The following is a 26,462-nucleotide window of genomic DNA, read 5'->3' as shown; positions in this document are numbered from 1 at the left end:
GCATATTATCCATAATCCATAGTAATAAAGTAAAACAAAATGCTGGAAATACTCAGCATATCTGGACAGCATCTGTGGACAGCAAATGGATCAATGACCTCCTAGCAAAACTTATTGTACATCTTTCAGTTTAATGCTCTGCTCTCAATCCAGTTTACTCTACTGAAGAATTAATGTAGATTTGATCACTTTTTGGAAACACTTCATTTAGTTTACAAGCCTGACCCCAAACTTCCATCATCAGTCACCTTGCTTATTTGTTCCACTATCACACTGACTTCTCTGTCCTTAGCCTTCTAAAGCGTTCGAAGTGTTGAAACTCAAACCAAATACAGGAACAAAAACAAAGTTATTGGAAAAACTCAGCAGGTCTGGCAGCATCTGTGAAGGAAAAAACAGTTAACATTTCGGATCCCGTGACCCTTCCTCAGAACGGAGGTGTGTTGAAGCTCAAACCAAAGTTTAAGAAACAACACCTTTTGATTGGCTACCTTCACCCTCTGGATTCAGTGCAGAGATCCCTTAGCTCTGCCCCTATTTAGTTTGGTGTATAGATAGTAGTTACTGTTAATGATTCTTCTTTCCTATTTACTCCCTTTGGGTTAGTAAATTTGCAGACGACACTAAGGTCGATGGAGTTTTGGATAGTGACGAAGGATGCTGTAGGTTGCAGAGAGACATAGATAAGCTACAGATCTGGGCTGAGAGGTGGCAAATGGAGATTAATGCAGACAAGTGTGAGGTGATGCACTTTGGTAGGGGTAACCGGAAGGCAAAGTACTGGGCTAATGGTAAGATTCTTAGTAGTGTAGATGAGCAGAGAGATCTTGGTGTCCATGTACACAGATCCTTGAAAGTTGCCACCCAGGTTGACAGGGCTGTTAAGAAGGCATACACTGTTTTCGCTTTTATTAATAGAGGGATCGAGTTCCGGAACCAAGAGGTTATGGTGAAGCTGTACAAAACTCTGGTGCGGCCGCACTTGGAGTATTGTGTACAGTTCTGGTCACCGCATTATAAGAAGGATGTGGAAGCTTTGGAAAGGGTGCAGAGGAGATTTACTAGGATGTTGCCTGGTATGGAAGGAAGGTCTTATGAGGAAAGGCTGAGGGACTTGAGGCTGTTTACATTAGTGAGAAGAAGGTTGAGAGGTGACTTAATTGAAACATATAAAATAATCAGAGGGTTAGATAGGGTGGATAGGGAGAGCCTTTTTCCTAGGATGGTGACGGCAAGCACGAGGGGGCATAGCTTTAAAATGAGGGGTGAAAGATACAGGACAGATGTCAGAGGTAGTTTCTTTAGTCAGAGAGTAGTAAGGGAATGGAATGCTTTGCCTGCAACGGTAGTAGATTCACCAACTTTGGGTACATTTAAGTCGTCATTGGACAAGCATATGGACGTACATGGAATAGTGTAGGTTAGATGGGCTTGAGATCGGTATGACAGGTCGGCACAACATCGAGGGCCGAAGGGCCTGTACTGTGCTGTAATGTTCTATGTTCTTATGGACGCAATATGGTTTCTTGGTTTATTCAATTCCTGCACCCATTTTACCTTGCAACATTATTCTTTGTTCATCTGATATCTACGCCTCTCCACCCTATCAGAGACTTTTCCTTTTGTTCTTTTCCTGGCTTGTTCCTTTCCCGGCCCTTCTTTTCATTCTTAAACATTTAATATCTCTAATTTATTTCCTGCTTCTGATGAAAAGTCAATTGAAATATCTACTGTTTCTCTTTCTACAGATGCTGCTGGACTTGTTGAGTATTTCTGGTATTTGCTATTTTTATATCAGTTGTTTGTTGAGCAATCAATATTAACAAATTAATACTGTGGGATCGCTTAAATCTACTTGAAGGCAGACAAGTCAAAAATAAAAAAACACCGTCAGCAGTGTAATGCTCCATTATTACTATTATGGCACATCAATAGCCGATGACAGAATTTCGTAAAATTCATTTTATAATTGATTCTCATCATACCTCCTTAACTGTCTCCGCTTTGAATTTATTTACTTATGTAATTGTAACTGATTCACTATTGTAATCCAATAATTTTCTCAATAACTTGTCTCTAGTGAGCAAGGCCTTAAGTTGTTGTTAAAGCTCGATCAACTCCTTATGGCCCGGGAACAAATGGCTGACAATCTTCTTTACAGGTTCACAACTGCTTTGTCTACATCATTCCACTGGAACTTTCAACTAAGTAGCTTCATGCCAATGCCAGAACCTCTAATTTGAGACTTAATGTCTGAGCTCAGCTTTTGGTTCCAAACTTATGGAACTTCACCTTGCATCTGTCAGCACAGCCAGGATTGTTAATTCAGTTAGGGAAATCTGTTCATTGGAGAAATTGAAGTAATGGTGAATTAATTGGCAAGGGGTGAATTCAACACCCAGTTCTAAAGAAAGGAACAAAAGGGGACACAGTTGCCAAAAGCTATTTGAAAAGGCAAGCAGCAGGCATGACCACGTTTGTGGCCACTGTGGGGATGTTGGCAATATCAAGCGAAAGCTGCTAGGGGAAGGCAGGCTCATTGTCTAATGCCTCCTTTGAAGTTCTGACTGCAGATGTAGCCAAAAGTTGGCAGGTTTTTTTTTCCCTTTCCAGCTCTCGCAAAAGAACCCCTTGACTCATTGATAATAAAATGTGAGGCTGGACGAACACAGCAGGCCAAGCAGCATCTCAGGAGCACAAAAGCTGACGTTTCGGGCCTAGACCCTTCATCAGAGAGGGGGATGGGGGGAGGGAACTGGAATAAATAGGGAGAGAGGGGGAGGCGGACCGAAGATGGAGAGTAAAGAAGATAGGTGGAGAGAGTGTAGGTGGGGAGGTAGGGAGGGGATAGGTCAGTCCAGGGAAGACGGACAGGTCAAGGAGGTGGGATGAGGTTAGTAGGTAGCGGGGGGTGCGGCTTGGGGTGGGAGGAAGGGATGGATGAGAGGAAGAACAGGTTAGGGAGGCAGAGACAGGTTGGACTGGTTTTGGGATGCAGTGGGTGGGGGGGAAGAGCTGGGCTGGTTGTGTGGTGCAGTGCAGTGTACCACACAACCAGCCCAGCTCTTCCCCCCCACCCACTGCATCCCAAAACCAGTCCAACCTGTCTCTGCCTCCCTAACCTGTTCTTCCTCTCATCCATCCCTTCCTCCCACCCCAAGCCGCACCCCCCGCTACTTACTAACCTCATCCCACCTCCTTGACCTGTCCGTCTTCCCTGGACTGACCTATCCCCTCCCTACCTCCCCACCTACACTCTCTCCACCTATCTTCTTTACTCTCCATCTTCGGTCCGCCTCCCCCTCTCTCCCTATTTATTCCAGTTCCCTCCCCCCATCCCCCTCTCTGATGAAGGGTCTAGGCCCGAAACGTCAGCTTTTGTGCTCCTGAGATGCTGCTTGGCCTGCTGTGTTCGTCCAGCCTCACATTTTATTATCTTGGAATCTCCAGCATCTGCAGTTCCCATTATCTCTGATACCCTTGACTCATTGGACCAGAATGGTCTGGCTGGAGGTGGCAAGAGATCAATCATATTGTAACCAGAATGACCTTGGTCCAATGCAAGTGCTTCAATAATTTTGCAAGATTTGGAGAGTAAGTGGTGAATGCCACCTAATTAACAATGTGCAACACTGCACACATCTGCCTGCTCGTGAGGTGAGCTGACTATGTGCCCTTAATGCACACACAATCACAGTCAAAGCACATGCCTGATTCCCAAGCCTAACATATCAGCCACCCTCACATATGGGACAAAAACACAAGTTGATTCTGACTGAGAAACAGGTTATTTTTGGTGTCAAGTGCTGCTGCTACTCATTATTTTCAGCAGGACTTCAACTGGATTGTGTGTGGGAGTGCTGGTCACCGCACAATAGGAAAAATTGATTACACTGGAAAAGGTGAAGAGGAAATTCACCAGGATGTTGTCCTGGACAGAACATTTTAGCTGGATAAGCTTAGGTTGTTTGCTTCTGAAGTAGAGGAGGCTGAAGCGGGGACCTGATTTAAGTGTGGAAGATTTTGAGGGACATGGACGAGATGGTTAGGAGGCAGTTGTTCCCCTTGGTTGAAAGATCAATAAGAAGGGTTCAAATCTTTAGGGTGAAGGGCTAGGGTTTTAGAGGGGATTTGAGAATACGTTTATTCATCAAGAGAGTTTTGGAAACTTGGAACATAATGCCTGAGAGGGTAGTGGAAGTGGGAAACCTCAAACTTGAAAAATCACGTGAATGACAGTGGATGCACAGCACAGGGTTTTGTTTCTTGTCTTCGGGTCTTTCCAAATGAATCCTCCAAGCCCTGATCAACATTGTTCCCCTCCCTAAAACATAAGGAAGATCATTGTCCTCTTTGTACTTTAAACGACTATTGCCTCAAATGAAGCTTTCTTCCTACTACATCAGAAAACTGTGGTAGCCTTGGCCAATTCACAAGCTGCAGCAGGATTGTCCCCAGGATTTTGCTAAAAAGCAGGGAGAAATATTGTTTCAGCCACAATCTTGTATCATGGAAACCAAATTTTCTAATGCACGTCTCTATTGCAGCTTTCTCCCTAATCCAGAAAAACATTTGATATGGATACAAGACATTTTTTTAAAAATCATTTCCTTTTAACTTTTATGACATTGAGATGGGTGACAGTTGGAGCAGAGCTTAATGAGCAACGAGAACAACAAAAAGAAATGCTTGGAAACAGTCACAAAGATCAGGCTTCAAAACTGAAAAGGGAAACAGCCCTAATCATTCAAATTAATACACTTTCATCAGAACTGGAGAACACTTTCTTCTTTAAAATTGATATGAAGCTATCTCTAAGAAGAATCACATCATATTGATTTCCAAAACTCATAACAGCAATTATATTTTGTAGTTTTAAGTAATTACCTGTATCACAGCAGCAGAATAAAGGGCTATGTTCTGTATGGTATAATCTGCTTATGAAACTGCCTATCCTCAGACCTGCTGTGAACAACAGCGTTTTTGTCTTTTTTTGTGAAATGTGTGGCTATTGCTCACCTAAGCCTGTGAAGTTGTTATCTTGAAAATAATCAATTAAATCTCCCTTTCTCTTGTAACTTTTATTAACAAGTATTTAAAATCAAACACAGAAATAAGGAGAAATTATTTCCACTGATAGGGGAATGACAACCACAGAACCCTTAAGGCTAATTGTCAAAAGAAACTTGAGGCAACAGGAGGTAGAAACTAATTTTCCTACAGAGTCATTTTGATGCAGAATATGAAAATCCAGGGAAAAGATTTTCATTAACTTTAACTTTAAATAGGAATTTAGACAATTGTCTGTGAAGAAAAAATATTCAGGGTTATGAAGAAAAGAAAGAGATATCAGATTAATACTGAGATAACACAGCGTGAAGTTAGAAGAACACAGAAGGCCAAGCAGCATCAGAGGAGCAAGAAAGTTGACATTTCAGGTTATTCTGCAAATTCAGAAGGGTCCCAAACCAAACCATCAACTTTCCTGCTCTTCTGATACTGCCTGGCCTGCTGTGTTCCTTCAGCTCCACACTGTGTTATCTCAGTATTTTACAGTTTATTATACAGATTACAGCATCTGCAGTTCTTAGTTTCTCTATTGGACTAATACCATAGCCTTTTCAAATACAGGCCAAATGGTGCCTTCTGTTCAATTCTAAGTGGAATGCACCAGACATATTAGATGCCAACTCATGTTATCAGCACTTGTGTGTAGATTTCATGGTGTTGTGGAGACTTTGCCAAAATATCATATTCAGTACTCTTCATCTGCTGATTTGCTACCAGCAGACCCATGTACATGGAAAGTCAGCACTGGATCCACCTTATGTTTCCCTCTTGTCACATCTAGTGTGGGTCAGTAAACCGATGCCATTCATTTGCGGTACATAGGAGTAGTACATAAGAATGGTATCCGCAGTCTCTATTTGAGGAAGTCCATGCTTCTATCCCACATGGATAATGAAGTTTGAGTTTATCCAGTGGAGGAGATATATGCAAAAAACTTCCTTCTTTGAAGATTTCCATCTTGCACAAAGACATCAAGACTGTGAAAATTATAACCTAACTAACTGCAAAGACCAATAGAATTTTGCTGCATCCATGTTTACTTACATTTTTATTCTACAGTCATAAATCCACTCTGATGTTCCAAATTTACATTACAGGTGGAAATGAAGATACAATTAAAACCATAAGAGTAGGACTTTCTGCCAATGACAGTGACGACCAAGAGCCTACAGATCTGTCAGATGATGATGATTTGGTTGAGGAACGACTGGATGAGTTGCAAATGAACGTAGTACCCGGTTAGAAAACCAGTAATCTATTGATCTCTTATTTTTATAAATATTGGGAAAAAATTAAGATTTGGAAGAGATTCTCAAGCAATCTAAGAATTGTGAAGTTCAAAGGAAATAGAGGTAGCTATACAACATATTGTATACAGAGATAGCAGATAGATGAGAATGGAACGGAATCTGTGGATACAATTAACACAATGCTGTGACTGCTGTTGTTCAGGTAAGCCTGCACTAATTTCTCAATGGTTGACTGTTTCTCTTAATGGTTCGACTAATTTGCCTCAGTAAGCTCACACCCATTATGATGATGCTGAGGCTGAGCTGGCAAAATGTGTTGGGACTTAATAAGTTGTCAAAAATTAATAAATTGCTGCAGTTTCTAAGTCCCTGAGGGCAGTGTGGGATCAGGAGGATAGAATTGAAGAGAAAATGGTCTGCTGATTCAGCAGTTCAGCAGCAGGTAAATCTTGTTGTGCAAACAGCTAGATTTTGCTCCAGTCATTTGGAATGAGCTTTGTATGAATAAAATGCTTTCATGAACTTCAGCCACATTATGGGGACTAGGTCCTGTTTCAAGAAATTATCAAGAAGCCCTTTGTGGTGCCCATGTACAGATAGCACTTTGTAACTATGTTATTCAACACCAAATGTATGGCATATACAATAGCCACATCTCAATAATTAATTTCACATGGTTATCATCATAGTTTATGTTTTAGAGTTTGCAATTCACCTTTATGCAAGTTCCATTATTTTATTCTAGCTTCAAATTTATTTTCACTTTGCACTTTCATTTTTATTTTCGCAAGATGAGATTCCTATTAGTTTTCCCTGTTAATGTCCTTGAACCTCACCAGGCTAGTGTGCTGAAAATCAAGCCCAGCTATTCCCGGAGTCATCACAAAAGTTAAAGAGTTTAAAAAGTATGCAGAGTTCCCCAAATTACCAATCTTTTAGACTCATGCTAACAGGCAGCATGACCAAGTTTCTGTAAATAATAAGAATTACTATTTATTACAAATTTTGAAGCATACAAGGCTATGGGCCAATTGTTCAAAAATAGGATTAGAATTGATGCTTGACAACTACTGCAGTCATAAAGCTCTAAAGTGTCTCTTTCTGTGCTGTAAATTCTGTGATGCTATGAATTATGAACTATCAGCACATAACTACTAATTAAGCTCACCCTCTACACGGGTACAGATGGACACGGATGGGAAAAGAAACATGGGTTATAGGGAGAGGGGAACAGTTCAGTGGGCCCCCTTCGCATGATTTGCTGAGATGATTCTTGTGCTTATCAGCACATTACTTCTCAATCTTCCTTCTCTGGATGTTGCCACTTCTTTGCAGGATTGAGCCTGAGAGTCAGCACGTCTCAGGCTAGGGAAATAGCTGAGATAGAGAGTCCCTCGTGGTAACCTCAGTCAGCGTGGGAATTGAAACCATATTCTTGGCCTCATTCTGCATCACAAACTAGCTGTCCAGCCAAATGAGCTTACCAAGCACCACTAAGTATCATAGAATCTTAGAATCCCTCCAGTGTGGAAACAAGCCATTCAGCTCGACAATTCCACACTGTCCCCTCCAAAGAGCATCCCATTCCAACTCATTCCCATTACCCCTATATTTCCCCATGTCTTACCCACCTAACCCAAACATACATGGACACAATGGACAATTTAGTATGGCCAATCCACCTACCCTACACATCTTTGGACTGTGGGAGGAAACCAGAGCACCCGGAGGAAACCCACACAGACATGGGGAGAATTTGCAAATTATACACAGTCACCCAAGGGTGGAATCAAATCCCGGTTCCTGCACTGTGAAGCAGCAGTGCCAACCACTGAGCCACCATGCCACCCTGAATAACCAATTTAAGAGGATCATCTGGCCTCACAATATAGGAGCAAACTACTGCAGATGCTGGAATCTATACTGAAAACAAAAAGTGCTGGAGATCACAGCAGATCAGACAGCATCCATGGGGCGGAGAGCAAACTAATATTTCAACTCTAATGACTCTTCTTTGGAGCTGGTGAAGTGTAGAGGTGTCAGCATTTATGCTATAGTTGGGGGGATGCTGGGGGTGCTGGGTGGGGAAAAGATGTTGATGGTTCAAATTAAGTGGAATCCACCAGGTCTGAGTTGTTAGCAGTCACTGAGAAAGGAAACATGGCTGTGGAAGCCAGGGTTAGCAAAGATCTTGCCCTTCCCTCTGAAAGGAATTTAATTGTCTCTTTCACTATGTGCATCTTCATTGCTTTCCATTTCACTACTGGTGTTCAACAAAGAGTTTGCCAAAACAAGCTTCCACAGCCATGTTTCCTTTCTTAGTGATGGTCATGTTTCCTTTCTTAGTGACTGCCAACAACTCAGGCTTAGCCCACATAGATTTCACTTAATCTGAGCTATCAACATTTTTCTCTGCCACCACTCTACACTCCACCATCCCCACACCCCTCCTCCCAAACTAAAGCACAAATGCTACTTCCTTCACACTTCACTTCAGCTCTGAAGTATCACATAGACTCAAAACATTAGTTTGCTTTCTCTCCACAGTTGTTGTCTGACCCGTTGTGTTCTCCAGTATTTGTTGTTTTCAGGGATCACAATATGGCATCCCTACGTTTGTTAGAACCTACAAATATTCATATGCAGGGCCTTGTCCTCAACAAACACAAATAATAGACTGAACCTTACATTTTATTTGGCTAAGAATCTTTTGGATAAATTCTCTCTAGAAGATCCATTGAGATTTCTGGCCATATCTTACTAAACATGCCTCATTAGCTATGTACCCCACCTCTAAGGGATCCTTCACATCTGATTCTATCCCCAAACTATGATCTATTCCTATGGTATAGGGCTAACATATCAATATAGTTAAAGGTTGGTCAGTTAACACAAAAGTGACAGTAAGAATAAATGGATCTTAATCAGTATAGCTAGCTGTACCAAGCGGAATATAACAGGGATCGATGGTAGCGTTTCAACTATTTACAATCTATATTAATGACTTGGATGAGAGGACCAAATTTATGGTTGCTAGATATGCCTATGTCACCAAGATGGGTGGAAATAATTTAATCAACACCGATCTCAAAGCAATACTTCAACTAAATTCCCGAATACATGATCAATGAAAATACCTTGATTAGTCCATCCACTCAACACCCTCTTCATAATTTTGGCAATTTGGTGTTCTATCCTGATGAAATGCAAGATTAAAAGATTCAACAGCACATCTCTTCCAGAAATAAGCAAGTTCTACACTTATTTAAAAGACAAAACTAAATACTAATCATGAACATTAGTATTTCAGACTGAAAGACATTATACATCAGTGTCCTGTGGGTTGATATGAGGACCACTGCTCTTTATGTTGCCAACACATAATTGAAAATAAAGTGGTTATGTGGTGGAATGAACTTAAAACAACTGCCTTCACCAGGGAAATGGTGCTTGGAAAGTTATTGGACCTAGAGGCTGACAAGTCCAACACACATTGGAAAATGGCAAATAAAGCATCGTCCAAGAAGAAGGAAGCAAAAATCAGGAAAACACCTATGATAGGGAAGATACTATTATCAATAATTAAGGGGAATATACCAGGACACTTTGAAAATAACAATGCATTCAGGCAGAACCAACATGGATTTGTGAATTGGAAATCATGTTTAACTAATATTTGAGGGGTTTGGGAGCAACAAGTAACTGACAACCTGTCTTGGACTTCTCATGCAAATGTGATGGTCAGGAAGGCACAACAATGCCTCTTCTTCCTCAGGCAGCTTAGGAAATTCAGCATGTCCGTAAGCCCGGCACCAACTTTTACAGATGCATCAGAGAAAGCATGCTATCTGGGTGCACAACAGCCTGGTTTGGCAGCTGCTCTGCTCAGGACCTTAAGAAACGACAGAATGCACAGTCCAGACCATTAGGGAAGCCAACCTTCCATCCATGGACTCCATTTACACTTCTCATTGCCACAGAAAGGCTGTCAACATCATCAAAGACTCCTCCCACCCCAATAATACTCTCATACAATCTCCTCCATCAGGCAAAAGATGTAGAAGCTTAAACACACAGGCCAACAGGTTCAAGAACAGCTTGTTCCGCTGTTAAAAGACTGATGAATGGACCCTGTAACTAATGTTGATCATGCTTTGCACACCTCTTGTGCAGTGTAACCTTTCTGCCTCGCTCTAAGCGGTCTATGATCTGTATATCCTTTTTTTGCTATGATCTGCCTGTACTGCCTGTAAAACAAGGCTTTTCTTAGAACTTATTTAGAAACACATGACTATAATAAATCAAATCAAATCATTTTGACTAATTGAGATCCACTGTGGATAGAGAGGAAACAATAAACGTGGTGTACTTGGATTTCAAAAGATGCTCAGAGCCCTAGAACACACAGTGTTGTGAGTAATACATTAGCATGGGATAAAGGAGAGGTTAGCTAACAGGAAGCAAGGATGGATCTTTCTTAGGTTGGCAAGCTTACTAGTGGAGCGTCACAGGAATCAGTGGTTAGGTCTTAACTATTTACAGTCCATAAGTATAACTTAGATGAGGAGACCACATTTATGGTAACTAAACTTGCCTATAGCACCAAGTTAGGTAGGAAAGCAAGGATTCAAGAGAAGGCAGAGAGTATTATAACTAGGACTTGAATGAATGCAGTGAAAAGTTTGTAATGTCGCCTCTTTGTTGCCACCTTAGGTACAGGGGTATCTAGATGTTTAAGTGTTTGTTACAGAATTGAAAGAGTAAAATAAATCTAGCATAAGGATAGAAAGTTTTAAAATGCTTGGCTTGCTAAAAGTCCAAAATAAGAATAAAAGTATTTTTTACAGGTACTGAAATTACAACCCTTTTAACTGAGTCCATGCCTGCCAGGCTTCAGACCATGAGGCCTCACTGCCTCCACGCACTGGCCTCCAGGACTCACCTCCCAGATTGGCCTGGGCTCGGTCCGGTCCCGCTCTAGGCTCCAGCTGCAAATCACTTCTGGGACTTGCCTCCTACTCTAAAATTGTCTCCTACTCATCACCTGTGCTGGGCTGGACTCAGGTTCACCTCTATGCTCATGCCCTCTGGGTATACTAGTTCAAGAAGTTAAAAGTTTGGGGGATCGGGGAAGAAAAACTGCAGAAAAGATGGGGAAAAAAAGAAAGAAAGGAAAAAGGATTAGTGAAGAGGTGCTCCAGCTGGAGCATCATAATCTGCCACCATCTTGAACCATCAGAAAGAATAGAAAAGCAGTATACGATTTAAATGAAGAGATTGCAGGATTGGTGTCCTGATATATGTATCACAAAGTTAAAATAAAAGCATAGCTAATGATTAGGAAGATAAACAATGCCATTTATTGCAAATGGAATGGGATAAAATCATTGTGACATTTTCTTCCAGCTGCACAGGGGATTGGTGAGACATCTGGCCCATATATAGTTTTGGTCTCCCTTTTTAGAAAATTATATAATTACTTTTTAGATAACAAGGTGTAGAGCTGGATGAACACAGCAGGCCAAGGAGCATCAGAGGAGCAGGAAAAGCTGACATTTCGGGTCTAGATCCTTCTTCAGAAAATGGGGAGTGGAAGGGGATTCTGAAATAAATAGGGAGAGAAGAGGAGGCGATAGAAGATGGATAAAGGAGAAGATAGGTGGAGAGGAGACAGACAGGTCAAAGAGGCAGGGTTGGAGCCAGAAAAGGTGAGTGTAGATAGAAAGTTAGGAAGGAGATAGGTCAGTATCGGCAGTTCCTGCTATCTTATTACCTTTTAGGATCAGGTCGGAAAAGGTTTACTTAGTTCACTCCTAAAATGAAGGGATTGTCATATCAAGAAATGTTGAACAGCATAGGCCTAAATCCATTGAAGTTTAGGAGAAACCATTGGAAGAATAAGAGGTGATCTTATTAAAATATCCAAGATCCTGAAGAGACTTTCTAGGATGGACATGGGATGATGTTTATTCTTCTAAGGGAGACTAAAACTAAGAGATACAGCTTAGGAATAAGATGTTGCCCTTTAAGACAGAAATGAAAAGAATTTTTCTTCTTTGAGGCTATGAGGGCTGGAAGGTAGTAGAGACTGAGTTTTCAATCTTTTTCCAAGATGTAGAGTTTTGATAGACAAGGGGAGCTAAGGAAACAAAAAAAAGTTTCTGGAAAAGCTCAGCAGATCTGGCATCTGTGAAGGAGAAAACAGAGTTAATGTTTTGGGTTTGGTGACCTTTCCTCTGAACCGATGGTGGCTGGGAAAGCGTCAGTTTACGTGCAGAAAATAGGGACATGGGTGAGGTAGGGAGTAAACAATAGGATAGAGCCCAAAGAAAGAGAAAGACAGTTGTACAGGCAAAGGAGTTGCTAACGATCAGACTGGAGGGTGAATAGTTGATAATGGGGACTGTAGTGACTAACAACAGGGAGTTGTGTAATGGCAGGCTATGTGGTAACAAGGTCCAGTTTGTGGGGTTGGGGGCTGGGACATGGGAGAGTTTAGGCCCTAAGGGTTAGGGCATGCAGACAGAAAAGTGAAACTAAAACCACAACCACATCAACCATTATTTAATTGAATGGCAGCGTAGGCTCACCGCCTAATTCAACCCTAATTTGGCTCCTAAGTCCTATGTTCCTATGTATGCTGTATTTCCAATCTTGTCATCATGAAAAATGGGGTCATGAAATAAAAAGCAGCTTCGATAAGGCAATATTTACTTCAAGTTCAAGGCCACTAGCATCAGAAATCTGTTTAGTTTGTTTAAATGTGAATTTAAAACAAATGGTATAAGCAAGAAGGCTTAAAGGATAATAAGCTTTGAGAATTTTAGAAAGTGATTTTATGAGCTAATGCTCCAAAAGGGGATGTTCACTGGACCTTTTGGACTGCTCAGTTATAGAAACAGAAGTGTTTGAGAAACTCAAGCTAGTCTGTGGAGACAGAAAGGAAGTTAAGGTTTCAAGTCTGATTTGATTTTTCTTTGGTTATTTATGTTTCATTATAAATAACGAGCCAGAGAAAATAGGATCTTTGGCCAAATGTTTCTGTGCTGAATTTACACCAGAAAAATGATTCTGCTTTCATCCCATAGACTTGCATCTTCCATTGTCTCAAGTGATCTACTCTTGTCTCAAAAGGTGCATTGGTCTCCATCTCAACTTTATCCTGGGGCAAACAACTTGAAAGCATAATAGCTCTCAATATTTTTTTTCTCTCATCACCTCAGCCCATTCACTTTGTGACCATTTTAAACTGATGATCTTTCATCCCTAGCTCCCAGTTTTATTCATCCTTTTAAACCCTTCATGACTTAAAAAAAGTCTCAGTTCAATCTTCTTGTCTGACATATTCCCACTATTTCAAATTTCAAAATGACAATTTCTTATAGCTCACATCAGACTGATGTATCTAAGTGCGTGCTCTCTCTGGTTATTGTTTCTTTCCTGAATACTGACCAGTTTAAAATTGTATAAAACTTGTAATAGTAGCCTGACCTTTTCCATGTTCAAAATTGACCATAACTTAGCGGGGAGAAGGAAAAAAGGCTTATTCACTGGTCTGTGTGTTAGAATTAGTAAACATCATGTGAAATTTCCTGAATTAACAAAATCCTGAAGTAAATTCATTTAACCTTTTTCCAGCTTCAGAAGCAATAGAGATCAGATGAAAATTGCACACTGTATTTGCACAGTCACTGACAACTAAAGGTCATTTTCAAGGTGCTAATGCAGTTAATAACAAGGGAGATCTTTAAGTTGTGTTAACAATCATTAACAAACAATGACCAGAGGAATATTTCGCATGTCAACACAGTCTCTTGCACGTAGCACCCAGAGGAAATCTCTACATTGGGTGATACTGACTGTTAACAGTGACCAGAGAAACTCTTCAGGTTGTTAACAGTCAGTATCACCAGTGACTAGAGAGATCTTCATAATGTGTCAACACAGTCCCTAATAGTAAACAGAAGAAATCTTCATAATTTGTTAACAGTCAATAATATACAGCAATCTGAGGAAATCTTAACGCAGGTAACACTCGATGTATTAATACAGTCATGAACACATGGTTAACCAGAATAAATCTTCACGATGTGTGAACACAGTCACTAACACAATGAGCAGGGAAATCTTCACAATGTGTTAACAGGGTCACTAATAGTGACTCGATGACAGCATAGGAATAGGCCCATCAGTCCATGATGTTGAGCTGCATTCTTCATATACTAACATACAGTGACCAAAAGAAATATATGTCAATAGTGACTGATACACAGTGACCAGAAAAAAACACTCATACAGTGTTAACACAGCCGCAGAGCAAATATTCACAGTGTTTTAACACAATCACTAACACACACTGACAGAAAATATTCCCTGAAAACACTTATCAGAATGTTTTGGTTGTGGAGAAGTCTTAACTCAAAATTGGCCCAGGCCGAAAGCATTTATAACTGAGACAAATGAGCATCTGTAATTGATGCTTTGTTGCACCAAACCTATTTACAGATACCAGAGAAACCAGTGAGGTCAAAAGTACCAAATTTAGTCCAATACATAACACATAAATTCTTGTGAAGAACCTTTGACAAGCTTTTTGAAGATCTGGACTTACTTGATGCCCATGGTTAGAGTTCTGTTCATCTCTGTTTAAGTATTAGGAAAGCATTGTGCAAGGCTATTCCTTTGAAAGCATTAGAGAATCAGTAATTGAAGGAGTGGGTGATGGATGTATCTTAATGGAGAAAGCAAACATTGAATGGATCATGAAAAAAACCTAATGTTTACAGCACAGAAACAGGCCATTCAGCCCAGCTGATCTATCCTTTTCGTTTATGTTATCTATTGTTTCATTTCACTCCCAATTTGAATCTAAAGCAAACTTTGTTTCAACCAGCATTCCTGATAAACCAGCAAAAACTATAGACCTCAAATACCCTGATCTCATATAATCCCCATTAGGCCCATCAAGGCCATACCAACCCTCTGAAGAGCATCTCACCCAGATTTACCCTCCAACCCTATCCCTGTAACCCTACATTTCCCATGGCTAACCCACCTGGCCTCCACATCTCTGGACATTATGGTGCAATTTTAGCATGGCCAATCCACGTAACTGTGGGAAGAAACTGGAGCACCTGGAGGAAACCCATGCAGACAAGGGGAGAATGTGCAAACTCCACACAGTCGCCCAGGGGTGGAATCAAACCCAGATCCCTGGCGCTGTGAGGCAGCAGTGCTAACCACTGAGCCACCGTGCCACTCAATGTGCCACAATATCCAAATATTTATAATGTAAGTAAATATTTACTTACTTACTTACTGTGAAATGTGTGTATCTCCTGCATTCTGTTTCTATTATTTACCATGTGCTTTAACATTGATTGTACTCAGTGTATTGATGTTTTTACATAGATTTTTTTGAGGGATGTTGATGTCTCAAAACTTTGCTTGGTCAGGGTTTACAGTTACCCATATCTTTCATTATCCAGAATATGCGATCAACCAGCATACTTCTGATCCCATAGGTTAATAAAAAGTTTGCTGTATTTATATTCTTTCCTTCCTCGTAAATTTCTGAAGCTTCACCTTAATGTGTCTGTGACTTTCCTTATCACCCATTTCATGTGGTATCAAATTGCACGTTCTAACCAATCCCTGGATCATACTTAATTCCTTTTGAACTTATTTAATAATGACCTGTATCTTTGGGCTTCCCTAAGTGGAAATATTTCTTCGACATCTACCCGAACAAGAACAACCAGAAGAAATATGCAACCTGTTAATACTGGCATCAAAAGGGAATGGAGAAAATTGTCAATTGTTAGCTCAATCCCAAAAAGCGACCAAAGGTTATATTCAAACTGTGTTAGCACAGTAAATAAAACTTACCAACTAGAAGAAGAAAACAGACTGTGTGAGCACAATCAGTAAAAGTGGCAAGAGGAAATTATAAATCAAGAACAGTCCATAGCACCAAATGAAATCTTCCCCGAACATATTTAACAATAGGTTGCATCTCCAAAGAAGCTTGTCTCAAATTTAATCTACGCAGACAGCATTAATGAATGAGGAAAAAAAAATTAAGCACCATAATTGATGTGTTGTCAAACCAAACATATTTTGCAGATGCCAGTGAAATTGAAAGACCCAACCTTGCTGAAAAGCATGATGCTTCTTCTGTTGAAGAAGCCTTTGACAAGCTGGTGGAAGAACTGGAGTCATCAAATGCCCATGGTTAGATATCTGTTCATCTCTGATAAAATGTCAGGAAAGCATTATGCAAGGTTACCTACTTTGATACTGTCACTAAATTAGGATTCAAAGGAGTGCGCGATAGGTTTACATGGAGCAAACATATATCTGCATTGATTGGATCATGAAAAAGATTACCTAATGTTTACAGCACAGAAACAAACCATTAGCCCAGCTGCTCAATGTTAGCAACTATGCTCCTCTTTATGCTTCAGTTCATCTTACTCCTTTTGTACACGTGTAGATTTTCCTTCAATGAATGTATGCTATCAAACACAATTAGTCAAGATAATTGCATTTTTGACATTTTTGCCACTCTTTGGCTAAAGAGGTTACTCTTGAATTCTTTCCAAGATTTATGGTGAGAATTTTACATTTAGAACTTTAGTTTTGGACTTTCACAAGTGGAAATATCTTCTCTACACCTTCCCTAACACACAGCAGCCACAGGAAATCTTCAGATGTTTAGCAAAGTCACCAAAAGTAGGAAGAAGAAATCTTCACAATGCATCGGCACAATTACTAACACAGAGAGAGAGGAAATCTTTCCTGAAAATGCTTAACAAAATGTTGGAGAAGTCTTATCGCAAATTTAATCAATACTGAAAGCATTAATGATTGAGGCAAACACTTTATTTTTTGTGAGCATCTGTAATGAATGTGTTGCCAAACCAAACATATTTTACAGATACCAGAGAAAAGAGTGAGGTCAAGAGTATCAATCTCAATGAAAAACATGATATAGATTCTAGTGAAGAAGCCTTTGACGAACTTGTGGAAGAACTGGAGCCATCTGCAGCCCATGGTTAGAGTCCTGTTCCTCTTTGTTTAAGTATTTGGCAAAGCTTTGGACAAGATTATTCCTTTGATTGTGTTACTAAGTCAGTTCTCAAAGAAGTGAGCTATCTGTGTGCATTCATGGAAAAAGCAAATGTTTCAATTGAGTGAATGTAAAAAGGATTGCTTGGAATTTACAACACAGAATCAGGCCATTCAGCACTGGTGCTCTATTTTGGTTTTTGGGCTTCACATAAGCCTTCTTACACTGTTCTTCATCTTACCCTATTTGCATAGGTTCCTTTTATTTTTCATTTCTCCTGTCTTTATGTAGCAACTCCTCACCTCTATTACTGAGAATAGCTATTCATTCCAAATTGTTTAATTGCATTCAAATTTGGTGAGCTCCCATGCTGCAATTTGATCCCATGTCCCAGAGCATTACCTCACCATTTTTCCTTACAACACTTGAAAAGCATTTTGGAATATCCTGAATTATAAAAGGTGGTATATAAATGCAAGTTGTCTGGAACTCTATTTTTTGTAGTTTTTGAGATTGTATGCCCTCTCAATTCCATTCCTCGGCCACATTACATTCCTGTTTTTCAAGGTGGATTCTTTATTCATCCCACCAAAACATATGAACACATTTATCTATATTACAAGTCTTTACCATTTACATGCATTCTGTGACTTATTATGTATTTTATCTTTTGAAACAGTCCTCTTTTGATTTAACTTGCACTCCAATTTAGCATCACTTGCAAATTTTTATATTCTACTGTCATGACCCACATGGGAACATACACTAATACTCAAACCCCACTATGCCTGGGTCACCACAAAAGTCAAAGATTTAATCAAAGCATTTAAAAATACTAGTTAACAGACCAGAGTAACAAGCACTACTATTTACTGCAAATAACTAATTCTAACAATAGGTAAACAACAATGTGCTTTCAACATATAACTTTACTGGTTGAAATTCTAATTCAATTTTAAAGCCCTACACACATGTAAAGACAAACACAAAGACCAAAAAAAATCAATTGAGCAACTGTGGGGAAACACAGTTCACTAGTGCCAGTCTACAGGCTTTGATGAGGTGTTCCTTTCTTTCCCCAAAGACCTTCTATTCCCTAAACTCGTTCCTTCAGGCTGTTGCAGTCCTTGCCAAAGGCACAGGATTTATACATTAAATGTTCATGTTTCACAGTCCTTGGTTAGAGACAATAGCTTGCAGCAAATTGTTAATTTTGTCCCCTTGCTTAAGAAGGGTAGCAAGGATAATCCAGGTAATTATCGACCAGTGAGTCTGACGTCAGTGGTAGGGAAGCTGCTGGAGAAGATACTGAGGGATAGGATCTATTCCCATTTGGAAAAAAATGGTCTTATCGGTGACAGGCAACATGGTTTTGAGCAGGGAAGGTCATGTTTTACCAACTTAATATAATTCTTTGAGGACATGACAAAGTTGATTGATGAAGGAAAGGCTGTAGATGTCATATACATGGACTTCAGTAAGGTGTTTGATAAGGTTCTCCATGGCAGGCTGATGGAAAAAGTGAAGTCACAGGGAGTCCAGGGTGTACTAGATGGATAAAAAAACACTGGCTAGGCAACAGGAGACAGAGAGTAGTAGTGGAAGGGAGTTTCTCCAGTTGGAGACCTCTGACCAGTGGTGTTCCACAGGGATCTGTGCTGGGACCACTGTTGTTTGTGATATATGTAAATGATCTGGAGGAAGGTGTTGGTGGTCTGATCAGCAAGTTTGCAGATGACTCTAAGATTGGTGGAGTAGCTGATAGTGAAGGGGACTGTCAAAGATTACAGCAGAATATAGATAGACTGGAGAGTTGGGCAGATAAATGGCAGATGGAGTTCAATCCAGGCAAATGCGCAGTGATGCATTTTGGAAGATCTAATTCAAGGGCAAACTATACAGTAAATGGAAAAGTCCTGGGGAAAATTGATGAACAGAGAGATCTGGGTGTTCAGGTCCATTGTTCCCTGAAGGTGGCAATGCAGATCAATAGGGTGATCAAGAAGGCATACGGCATGCTTTCCTTCATCGAAAGAGGTAATGAGTACAAGAGTTGGCAGGTCATGTTACAGTTGTATAAGACTTTGGTTCAGCCACATTTAGAGTACTGTGTACAGTTCTGGTCGCCACATTACCAAAAGGATGTGGATGCTTTGGAGATGGTGCAGAGGAGGTTCACCAAGGTGTTGCCTGGTATGGAGGGTGCTAACTATGAAGAAAGGTTGAGTAGATTAGGATTATTTAAATTAGAATGATGGAGATTGAGGGGGGACTTGATTGAGGTCTACAAAATCATGAGGGGTATAGAAAAGGTGGAAAGCAAGAAGCTCTTTCCCAGAGTGGGAGACTCAAATACTAGGGGTTATGAGTTCAAAGTGAGAGGAGGATAGTTTAAGGGAGATATGCATGGAAAGTTCTTTACGCAGAGGGTGGTGGGTGCCTGGAACGCGTTGCCAGCGGAGGTGGTAGACGCAGACACATTAGTGTATTTTAAGATGTATCTGGACAGCTACATGGATGGGCAGGGAGCAAAGGGATACAGACTCTTAGAAAATAGATGATTGGCTTAGACAGAGGATCTCAATCAGCGCAGGCTTAGAGCGCCAAAGGGCCTGTTCCTGTGCTGTAATTTTCTTTGTTCAAATGGAGGAAGAAAATAACTGTCTTCAGGCTTGAGTTGCTGAGCTTCAGGCACTGCTTCTCCCAGTCTGGAAGCCTTCTGCCTTGGCATCAGTCATACACAAGCTGTACACCTGCCCAAGAACCAATCAGTTTTTATAAGGTCGATGGCCTCTTACGTTGAAAACTGGTACAAACCAACTGGCAACCTGTTGTTAGTCCAATCTCACTCTCCAAACACATATCCCAGCATTGCACCATTTTCTCTCCTTCCCCACTGCTTGCAAATCAACAATAATCACAATGAGAGAGATAACAGGGTGTGGAGCTGGAAGAACACAGCAGACCAGTCAGCATCATAGGAGTTGGAAAGCTGACGTTTCGGGCCTAGACCCTACCACGTCAGCTTTCCTGCTCCTATGATGCTGCTTGGCCTGCTGTGTTCATCAGCTCTACACCCTGTTTTCTCTATCAATGATCACAATGAGTTCCAGTAACTTGTTTTTAAAAGTGTAGCAATTCTGGCCCCTGCTGACTTGATTTTAAAACGATAATAAATTGTGAGGCTGGATGAACACAGCAGGCCAAGCAGCATCTCAGGAGCACAAAAGCTGACGTTTCGGGCCTAGACCCTTCATCAGAGAGGGGGATGGGGAGATGGAACTGGAATAAATAGGGAGAGAGGGGGAGGCGGACCGAAGATGGAGAGTAAAGAAGATAGGTGGAGAGAGTGTAGGTGGGGAGGTAGGGAGGGGATAGGCCAGTCCAGGGAAGACGGACAGGTCAAGGAGGTGGGTTGAGGTTAGTAGGTAGCTGGGGGTGCGGCTTGGGGTGGGAGGAAGGGATGGGTGAGAGGAAGAACCGGTTAGGGAGGCAGAGACAGGTTGGACTGGTTTTGGGATGCAGTGGGTGGGGGGGAAGAGCTGGGCTGGTTATGTGGTGCAGTGGGGGGAGGGGACGAACTGGGCTGGTTTAGGGATGCAGTGGGGGAAGGGGAGATTTTGAAACTGGTGAAGTCCACATTGATACCATATGGCTGCAGGGTTCCCAGGCGGAATATGAGTTGCTGTTCCTGCAACCTTCGGGTGGCATCATTGTGGCACTGCAGGAGGCCCATGATGGACATGTCATCTAGAGAGTGGGAGGGGGAGTGGAAATGGTCCATCATGGACATGTCCCTCTCCACCTATCTTCTTTACTCTCCATCTTCGGTCCGCCTCCCCCTCTCTCCCTATTTATTCCAGTTCCCTCCCCCCATCCCCCTCTCTGATGAAGGGTCTAGGCCCGAAACGTCAGCTTTTGTGCTCCTGAGATGCTGCTTGGCCTGCTGTGTTCATCCAGCCTCACAATTTATTATCTTGGAATCTCCAGCATCTGCAGTTCCCATTATCTTTGATTTTAAAACGGCCGTTTTCCAATTTTAGTCCACAATGAAAAACACACAAAAGTAAAAACAAATATTGTTCTTATGCTATTACTGATTCCAGATCCCAAATAGTTATTTAAACGGCGAGTAATGGTACCAGCACTGTTTTCTGTGGGACACCACTTTCCAATTTCAATCAATCTGTGGAAATAACTTTAAATTTTGACTTATGTTTGGTTATTTTTTGCCTGCTTACTATCCATTCTGCTACTTGCCCTGAGTCCACACACACGCTGACCTTCATTGTGATCATACTATACAAAATCTTAACAAAGCCCTTCTGAAAATGCAAAAAAATGCATTTACTACATTATCTGAAATCACTATTTCATTTATTTCTTCAAAGAATTAGGTGTTTAGGATTAACTAAATATCACCTTCCTTGTTGGAAAGCGTGCTGACCATTCTTTGAGATATTTTCTTTTACCTCTTTGAGTATAGATGCCCTTCCCTTTTCATAGAATCCTTCAAGTGTGGAAAAAGGCCATTTACCCAACAAGTCCATACTGCCCCTTTGAAGAGCATCCCACCCAGACCCAGCCCCTTACCCTTTCGCCTTAATCCTGCACTTCCCATGCCTAATCCATCTGATTTACACGCACCTGGTCACTGCAGGCAATTTAGCATGGCCAATTTAACCTGCACATCTTAGCACTACGGGAGGAAACTGGAGCACCCAAAGGAAACCACACAGACATGGGGAGAATGTGCAAACTCCACACAGAAACCTGAGGGTGGAATTGAACCTAGATCCCTGGCACTGTGAGGCAGCAGTACTAACCACTGAGCAACTGGGCCACCCTTTTACTGTCAATGTTAAAGAACAAAGAACAAAGAAAATTACAGCACAGGAACAGGCCCTTCGGCCCTCCAAACCTGCACCAACATGCTGCCTGTCACGACTAAAACCCCCCATTTTTCCGAGGACCGTATCCCTCTCTTCCCGTCCTATTCATGTATTTGTGAAGGCGCCCTTTAAAAAGCACTTGCGTATCTGCTTCCACTACCTTCCCTAGCATGAAGTTCCAGGCACCAGCCACCCTCTGTGTAAAAAACTTGCCGCATACATCACCTTTAAACCTCGTTCCTCACACTTTAAACCTATGCCCCCTAGTAACTGGCTCTTCCACCCTGGAAAAAAGCTTCTGACTGTCCACTGTGTCCATGCCCTTCATAATCTTATTGACCTATATTAGGTTGCCCCTCCACCTCCATTATTCCAGTGAGAACAATCCAATTTCCTCCAACCTGTCCTCATTGCTAATGCTCTCCATACCAGGCAACATCCTGGTAAATCTTTTCTGTACCCTCCCCAAAGCCACCAAATGCTTTTGGTAGTGTGGTGACCAAAATTGAACACAATGTTCCATATGTGGTCTGACTAAGATTCTCTAAAGCTGGAACATTACCTGCCAAATTATAAACTCAAACCCTCAGCCAATTAAGGCAAGCATGCCATATGTCAAAATGACTACCTTCTCTACCTGCGATGCCACTTTCAATCACCTGTGGACCTGTACCTGCCTATCAGTACTCTTAAGGATTCTGCCATTTACTGTATATTTTCCATCTGGATTAGCCCTACCGAAATTTTTACCTCACATTTTTCAGGATTAAACTCCATCTGCCATCTCTCTGCCCAAGTCACCAGTCGATTTATATCTTGCTGTATCCTCTGATGATCCTTATCACGATCCACAATGCCACCAACTTTTGTGTCATCCACAAACTTACTGATCAAACCAATAATATATTCCTCCACATCATTTATATATATTACAAATCGCAAAGGTCCCTACACCGATCCCCGAAGAACGCCACTAGTTACAACCCTCCATTCAGAAATGCACCCTTCCACTGATACCCTCTGTCTTCTATGACCGAGCCAGAGCCAGCTTTTTTTATCCATCTTGCAAGCTCACCTCTGACCCTGTGCGACTTTGCCTTCTGTATCAGCCTGCCATGCAGGATGTTGTCAAAGGCTTTACTAAAGCCCATGTACACAACATCCACTGTCCTGCCCTCATCAATAATCTTCATCACTTCCTCAAGAAACTCAATCAAGCTCATGAGACACGACCTCCCCTTCACAAAGCCATGTTGCCTCTCGCTAAAAGCCCATTTATTTCCAAGTGGGAGTAAATCCTGTCTCGAAGAATCCTCTCCCGTAATTTCCCTACCACTGACATAAGACTCACTGGCCTGTAATTAGCTGGATTATCTCTGCACCCTTCTTAAACAAAGGAACAACATTGGCTATTCTCCAATCCTCCAGGACCTCCCCTATCGTCAGTGAGGATACAAAGATTTCTCTCAAGGCCTCAGCAATTTCCTCCCTTGCCTTTCTCAGTATTCTGGGTAAATCCTATCAGGCCCTGGGGACTTGTCTACCTTAATGTTTTTCAAGAGCCCCAATACCTCCTCCCTTTTGATCTCAACATGACCCAAACTATCTACACACCCTTCCCCTGACTCATCATCCACCAAATCCTTTTCTGTGGTGAATGCTGATGCAAAGTACTGATTTAATACCTCGCCCATTTCCTCTGGCACCACACATAAATTTTCTTCCGTGTCCTTGAGTGGGCCAACCCTCTGCCTGGCTACCCTCTTGCTCTTTCTTCATGTATAAAAAGCCTTGAGATTTTCCTTAACCTGTTGACCAGTGACTTTTCATGACTCCTTTTAGACCTTGTGACTCCTTGCATAAGTTTCTTTCCAATTTCCTTGTATTCCACCCCTGCTTCATATGTTCCTAGCCTCCAAGTCTTGATAAACGCTTCCTTTTTCTTTTTGACTAGGTTCACAATTTCTTTCATTATCCAAGGTTCCCTAAACTCGCCATACTTATCCCACATCCTGACAGGAACATGACGATCCTGAGTTCCTATCAAGTTACACTGAAAAGCCTCCTACATACCAGTTATTGATTTGCGCTGAAGCAGCTGCCTCCAATTTAAATGCTTCAGTTGCTCCCTAATATTGTTGTAATTAGCCTTCTCCCAGCTTAGCACCTTCACCTGACAACTGCACTTATCTTTATCTTAAAACTTAGTGAATTGTGATCACTGTTCCCAAGCTGCTTCCGAACTGAGACGTCACCACCCAGCCAGGCTCATTCTGCAATACTAGGTCCAGTATGGCTCCTTTCCTAGTTGGACTATCTACGTTCAGTTTCAAGAAGCCCTCCTGGATGCTCCTTACAAACTGTCCCCATCCACACCCAAACACTAAATGAGTCCCAGTCAATACATGGGGAGTGAAAATCACCCATGACAATAACCTAGTTACTTTTACACCTTGCCAAAATCTGCCTACCTATCTATTCTTCTATCTTCTGCTGGCTGTTGAGAGGCCTAAAGTAAACCCCAAGTGTTGTGATTGTACCCTTCCTGTTCCTGAGCTCTACCCATATTGCCTCGCTATATGAGCCATCCAAGGTGTCCTCCTGCAGTACAGCTGCGATATTCTCCTTAACAAGTATTGCAACTCCCCCACCCCTTTTACATCCCCTTCTATCCCACCTGAAACATCTATATCCTGGAACATTAAGATGCCAATCCTGTCCCTTCCTGAATGAAGTCTCTGTAATAGCAACAACATCCCAGTTCCAAGTACTAATCCAAGTTCTAAGTTCATCTGCCTTATCTGTTACTCTTCTCACATTGAAACAGATGCATTCAGTCCACCAGACCCACTTTGATGAGCAACTACACCTTGCCTGCTCTTCCTCTGAGCCTTACTGGTCCTATTCTCTCATTCCCTTTCAGTCAATTCACTGTCATTTAGTGCCATCCCCCATGCCATGCTCATTTAAATCCTCCCAAGAGACACCAACAAACTTCCCAGCCAGAATATTTGTGCCCCTCCAGTTTAGATGCAACCCATCCGTCTTTTATAGATCCCCCTGCCCTGGAAGATATCCCAATGGTCCAGATATCTGAAAAGTTCCCTCCTACACCATCTGTATAGCCACGTGTTGAGCTGTACTATCTACCCATTTCTAGCCTCTCTGGCACATGGCACAGGGAATATTCCCAAGATTACAACTTTTTAAGCTTCTGAACTGCTGCTACAGGACCTCGTCATTCATCCTACCTATGTCATTCGTACCAATATGTACCACAACCTCTGTCTGTTCACCCTCTACCTTCAGAATGCTTTCTGCCCATTCAGAGAAGGTTAAACTAACTGAAATAGTCACCTGATATTGCTGTAAATCCCTTTATTAAATATAAAAAGCACCTAAAAGTAGGATTTTTAAAATTCATTTGTGGGGTGTGGGTATCACTTGCTGAGCCAGCATTTACTGCATATCTCTATTTGCAACTGAAAAGGGGGTGGTGAGCTACTAATGCAATCCATTTGACATGGGTGGACCCACAATGTAGTTAGAAAAGAAGTTCCAGGAATTTGACCCAGAAACACAAGGAACAGTGATATATTTCCAAATCAAGCTTATGAATGGTTTGGGGTTGACTTTATATGTGGTGCTGTTCCCATGTATCTGCTACCCTTGTCCTTCTAGATGGAAGTGGTCACAGCTTTGGAAGGTGATGCCAAAACATCCATGGTGAATTTCTGCAGTGCATTTTGTAGCTTGTGTATATTGCTATTACTGTGCATCAGTAATAGAGGAAGTGAATGTTTGAGGGTGTGTTATCAATGAGGCGGCTTTGTCCTGGATGGTGTCAAGCTTCTTGAGTGCCTGGCCCTGCACTCAGCCAGGCAAGTAGGGAGAATTCCATCACAATCCTGACTTGTGCATTGTAGATACTGAGCAGGCTTTGGAAAATCAAGAGGTAGATTATTTGCTGCAGGATTCCTAGCCTCTGACCCACTCCTGTTGCCCCTGTATTTAAATGGCAATATGTGCTAATCAACAGATACATCCATTATACAGATAAATGAAGCATTGAATATTCAAAGCACTAGAATCAAATAAAACCTGATAATCAATGCCTCAGATCCATTGCACCTCTTCCCTTGGTACTCTTCCCCAGTAACAATTTCTTGAACTGAATCT

At 41.5% G+C, this 26,462-nt stretch overlaps 1 protein-coding gene across 4 annotated transcripts in view; it reads left to right on the top strand.

Moving 5' to 3' along the window:
• The window catches only part of LOC125458903 (mucin-2-like), a 111,099-nt gene that overhangs the window by 64,539 nt on the left and 20,098 nt on the right, over positions 1-26,462 (top strand). For all 4 annotated transcript variants that reach the window (XM_048544730.2, XM_048544729.2, XM_048544726.2 and 1 more), the window contains one exon: positions 6,168-6,308. In XM_048544730.2, coding sequence (XP_048400687.1) covers positions 6,168-6,308 — 141 coding nt within the window. The remainder of the gene's footprint in view (positions 1-6,167; positions 6,309-26,462) is intronic.

This window comes from Stegostoma tigrinum, chromosome 15, assembly GCF_030684315.1.
Source record: "Stegostoma tigrinum isolate sSteTig4 chromosome 15, sSteTig4.hap1, whole genome shotgun sequence".
NCBI classification, from domain to species: domain Eukaryota; kingdom Metazoa; phylum Chordata; class Chondrichthyes; order Orectolobiformes; family Stegostomatidae; genus Stegostoma; species Stegostoma tigrinum.
Note: the sequence above shows the minus strand (reverse complement) of the source record. Positions and strands in the feature narration are given on the sequence as shown.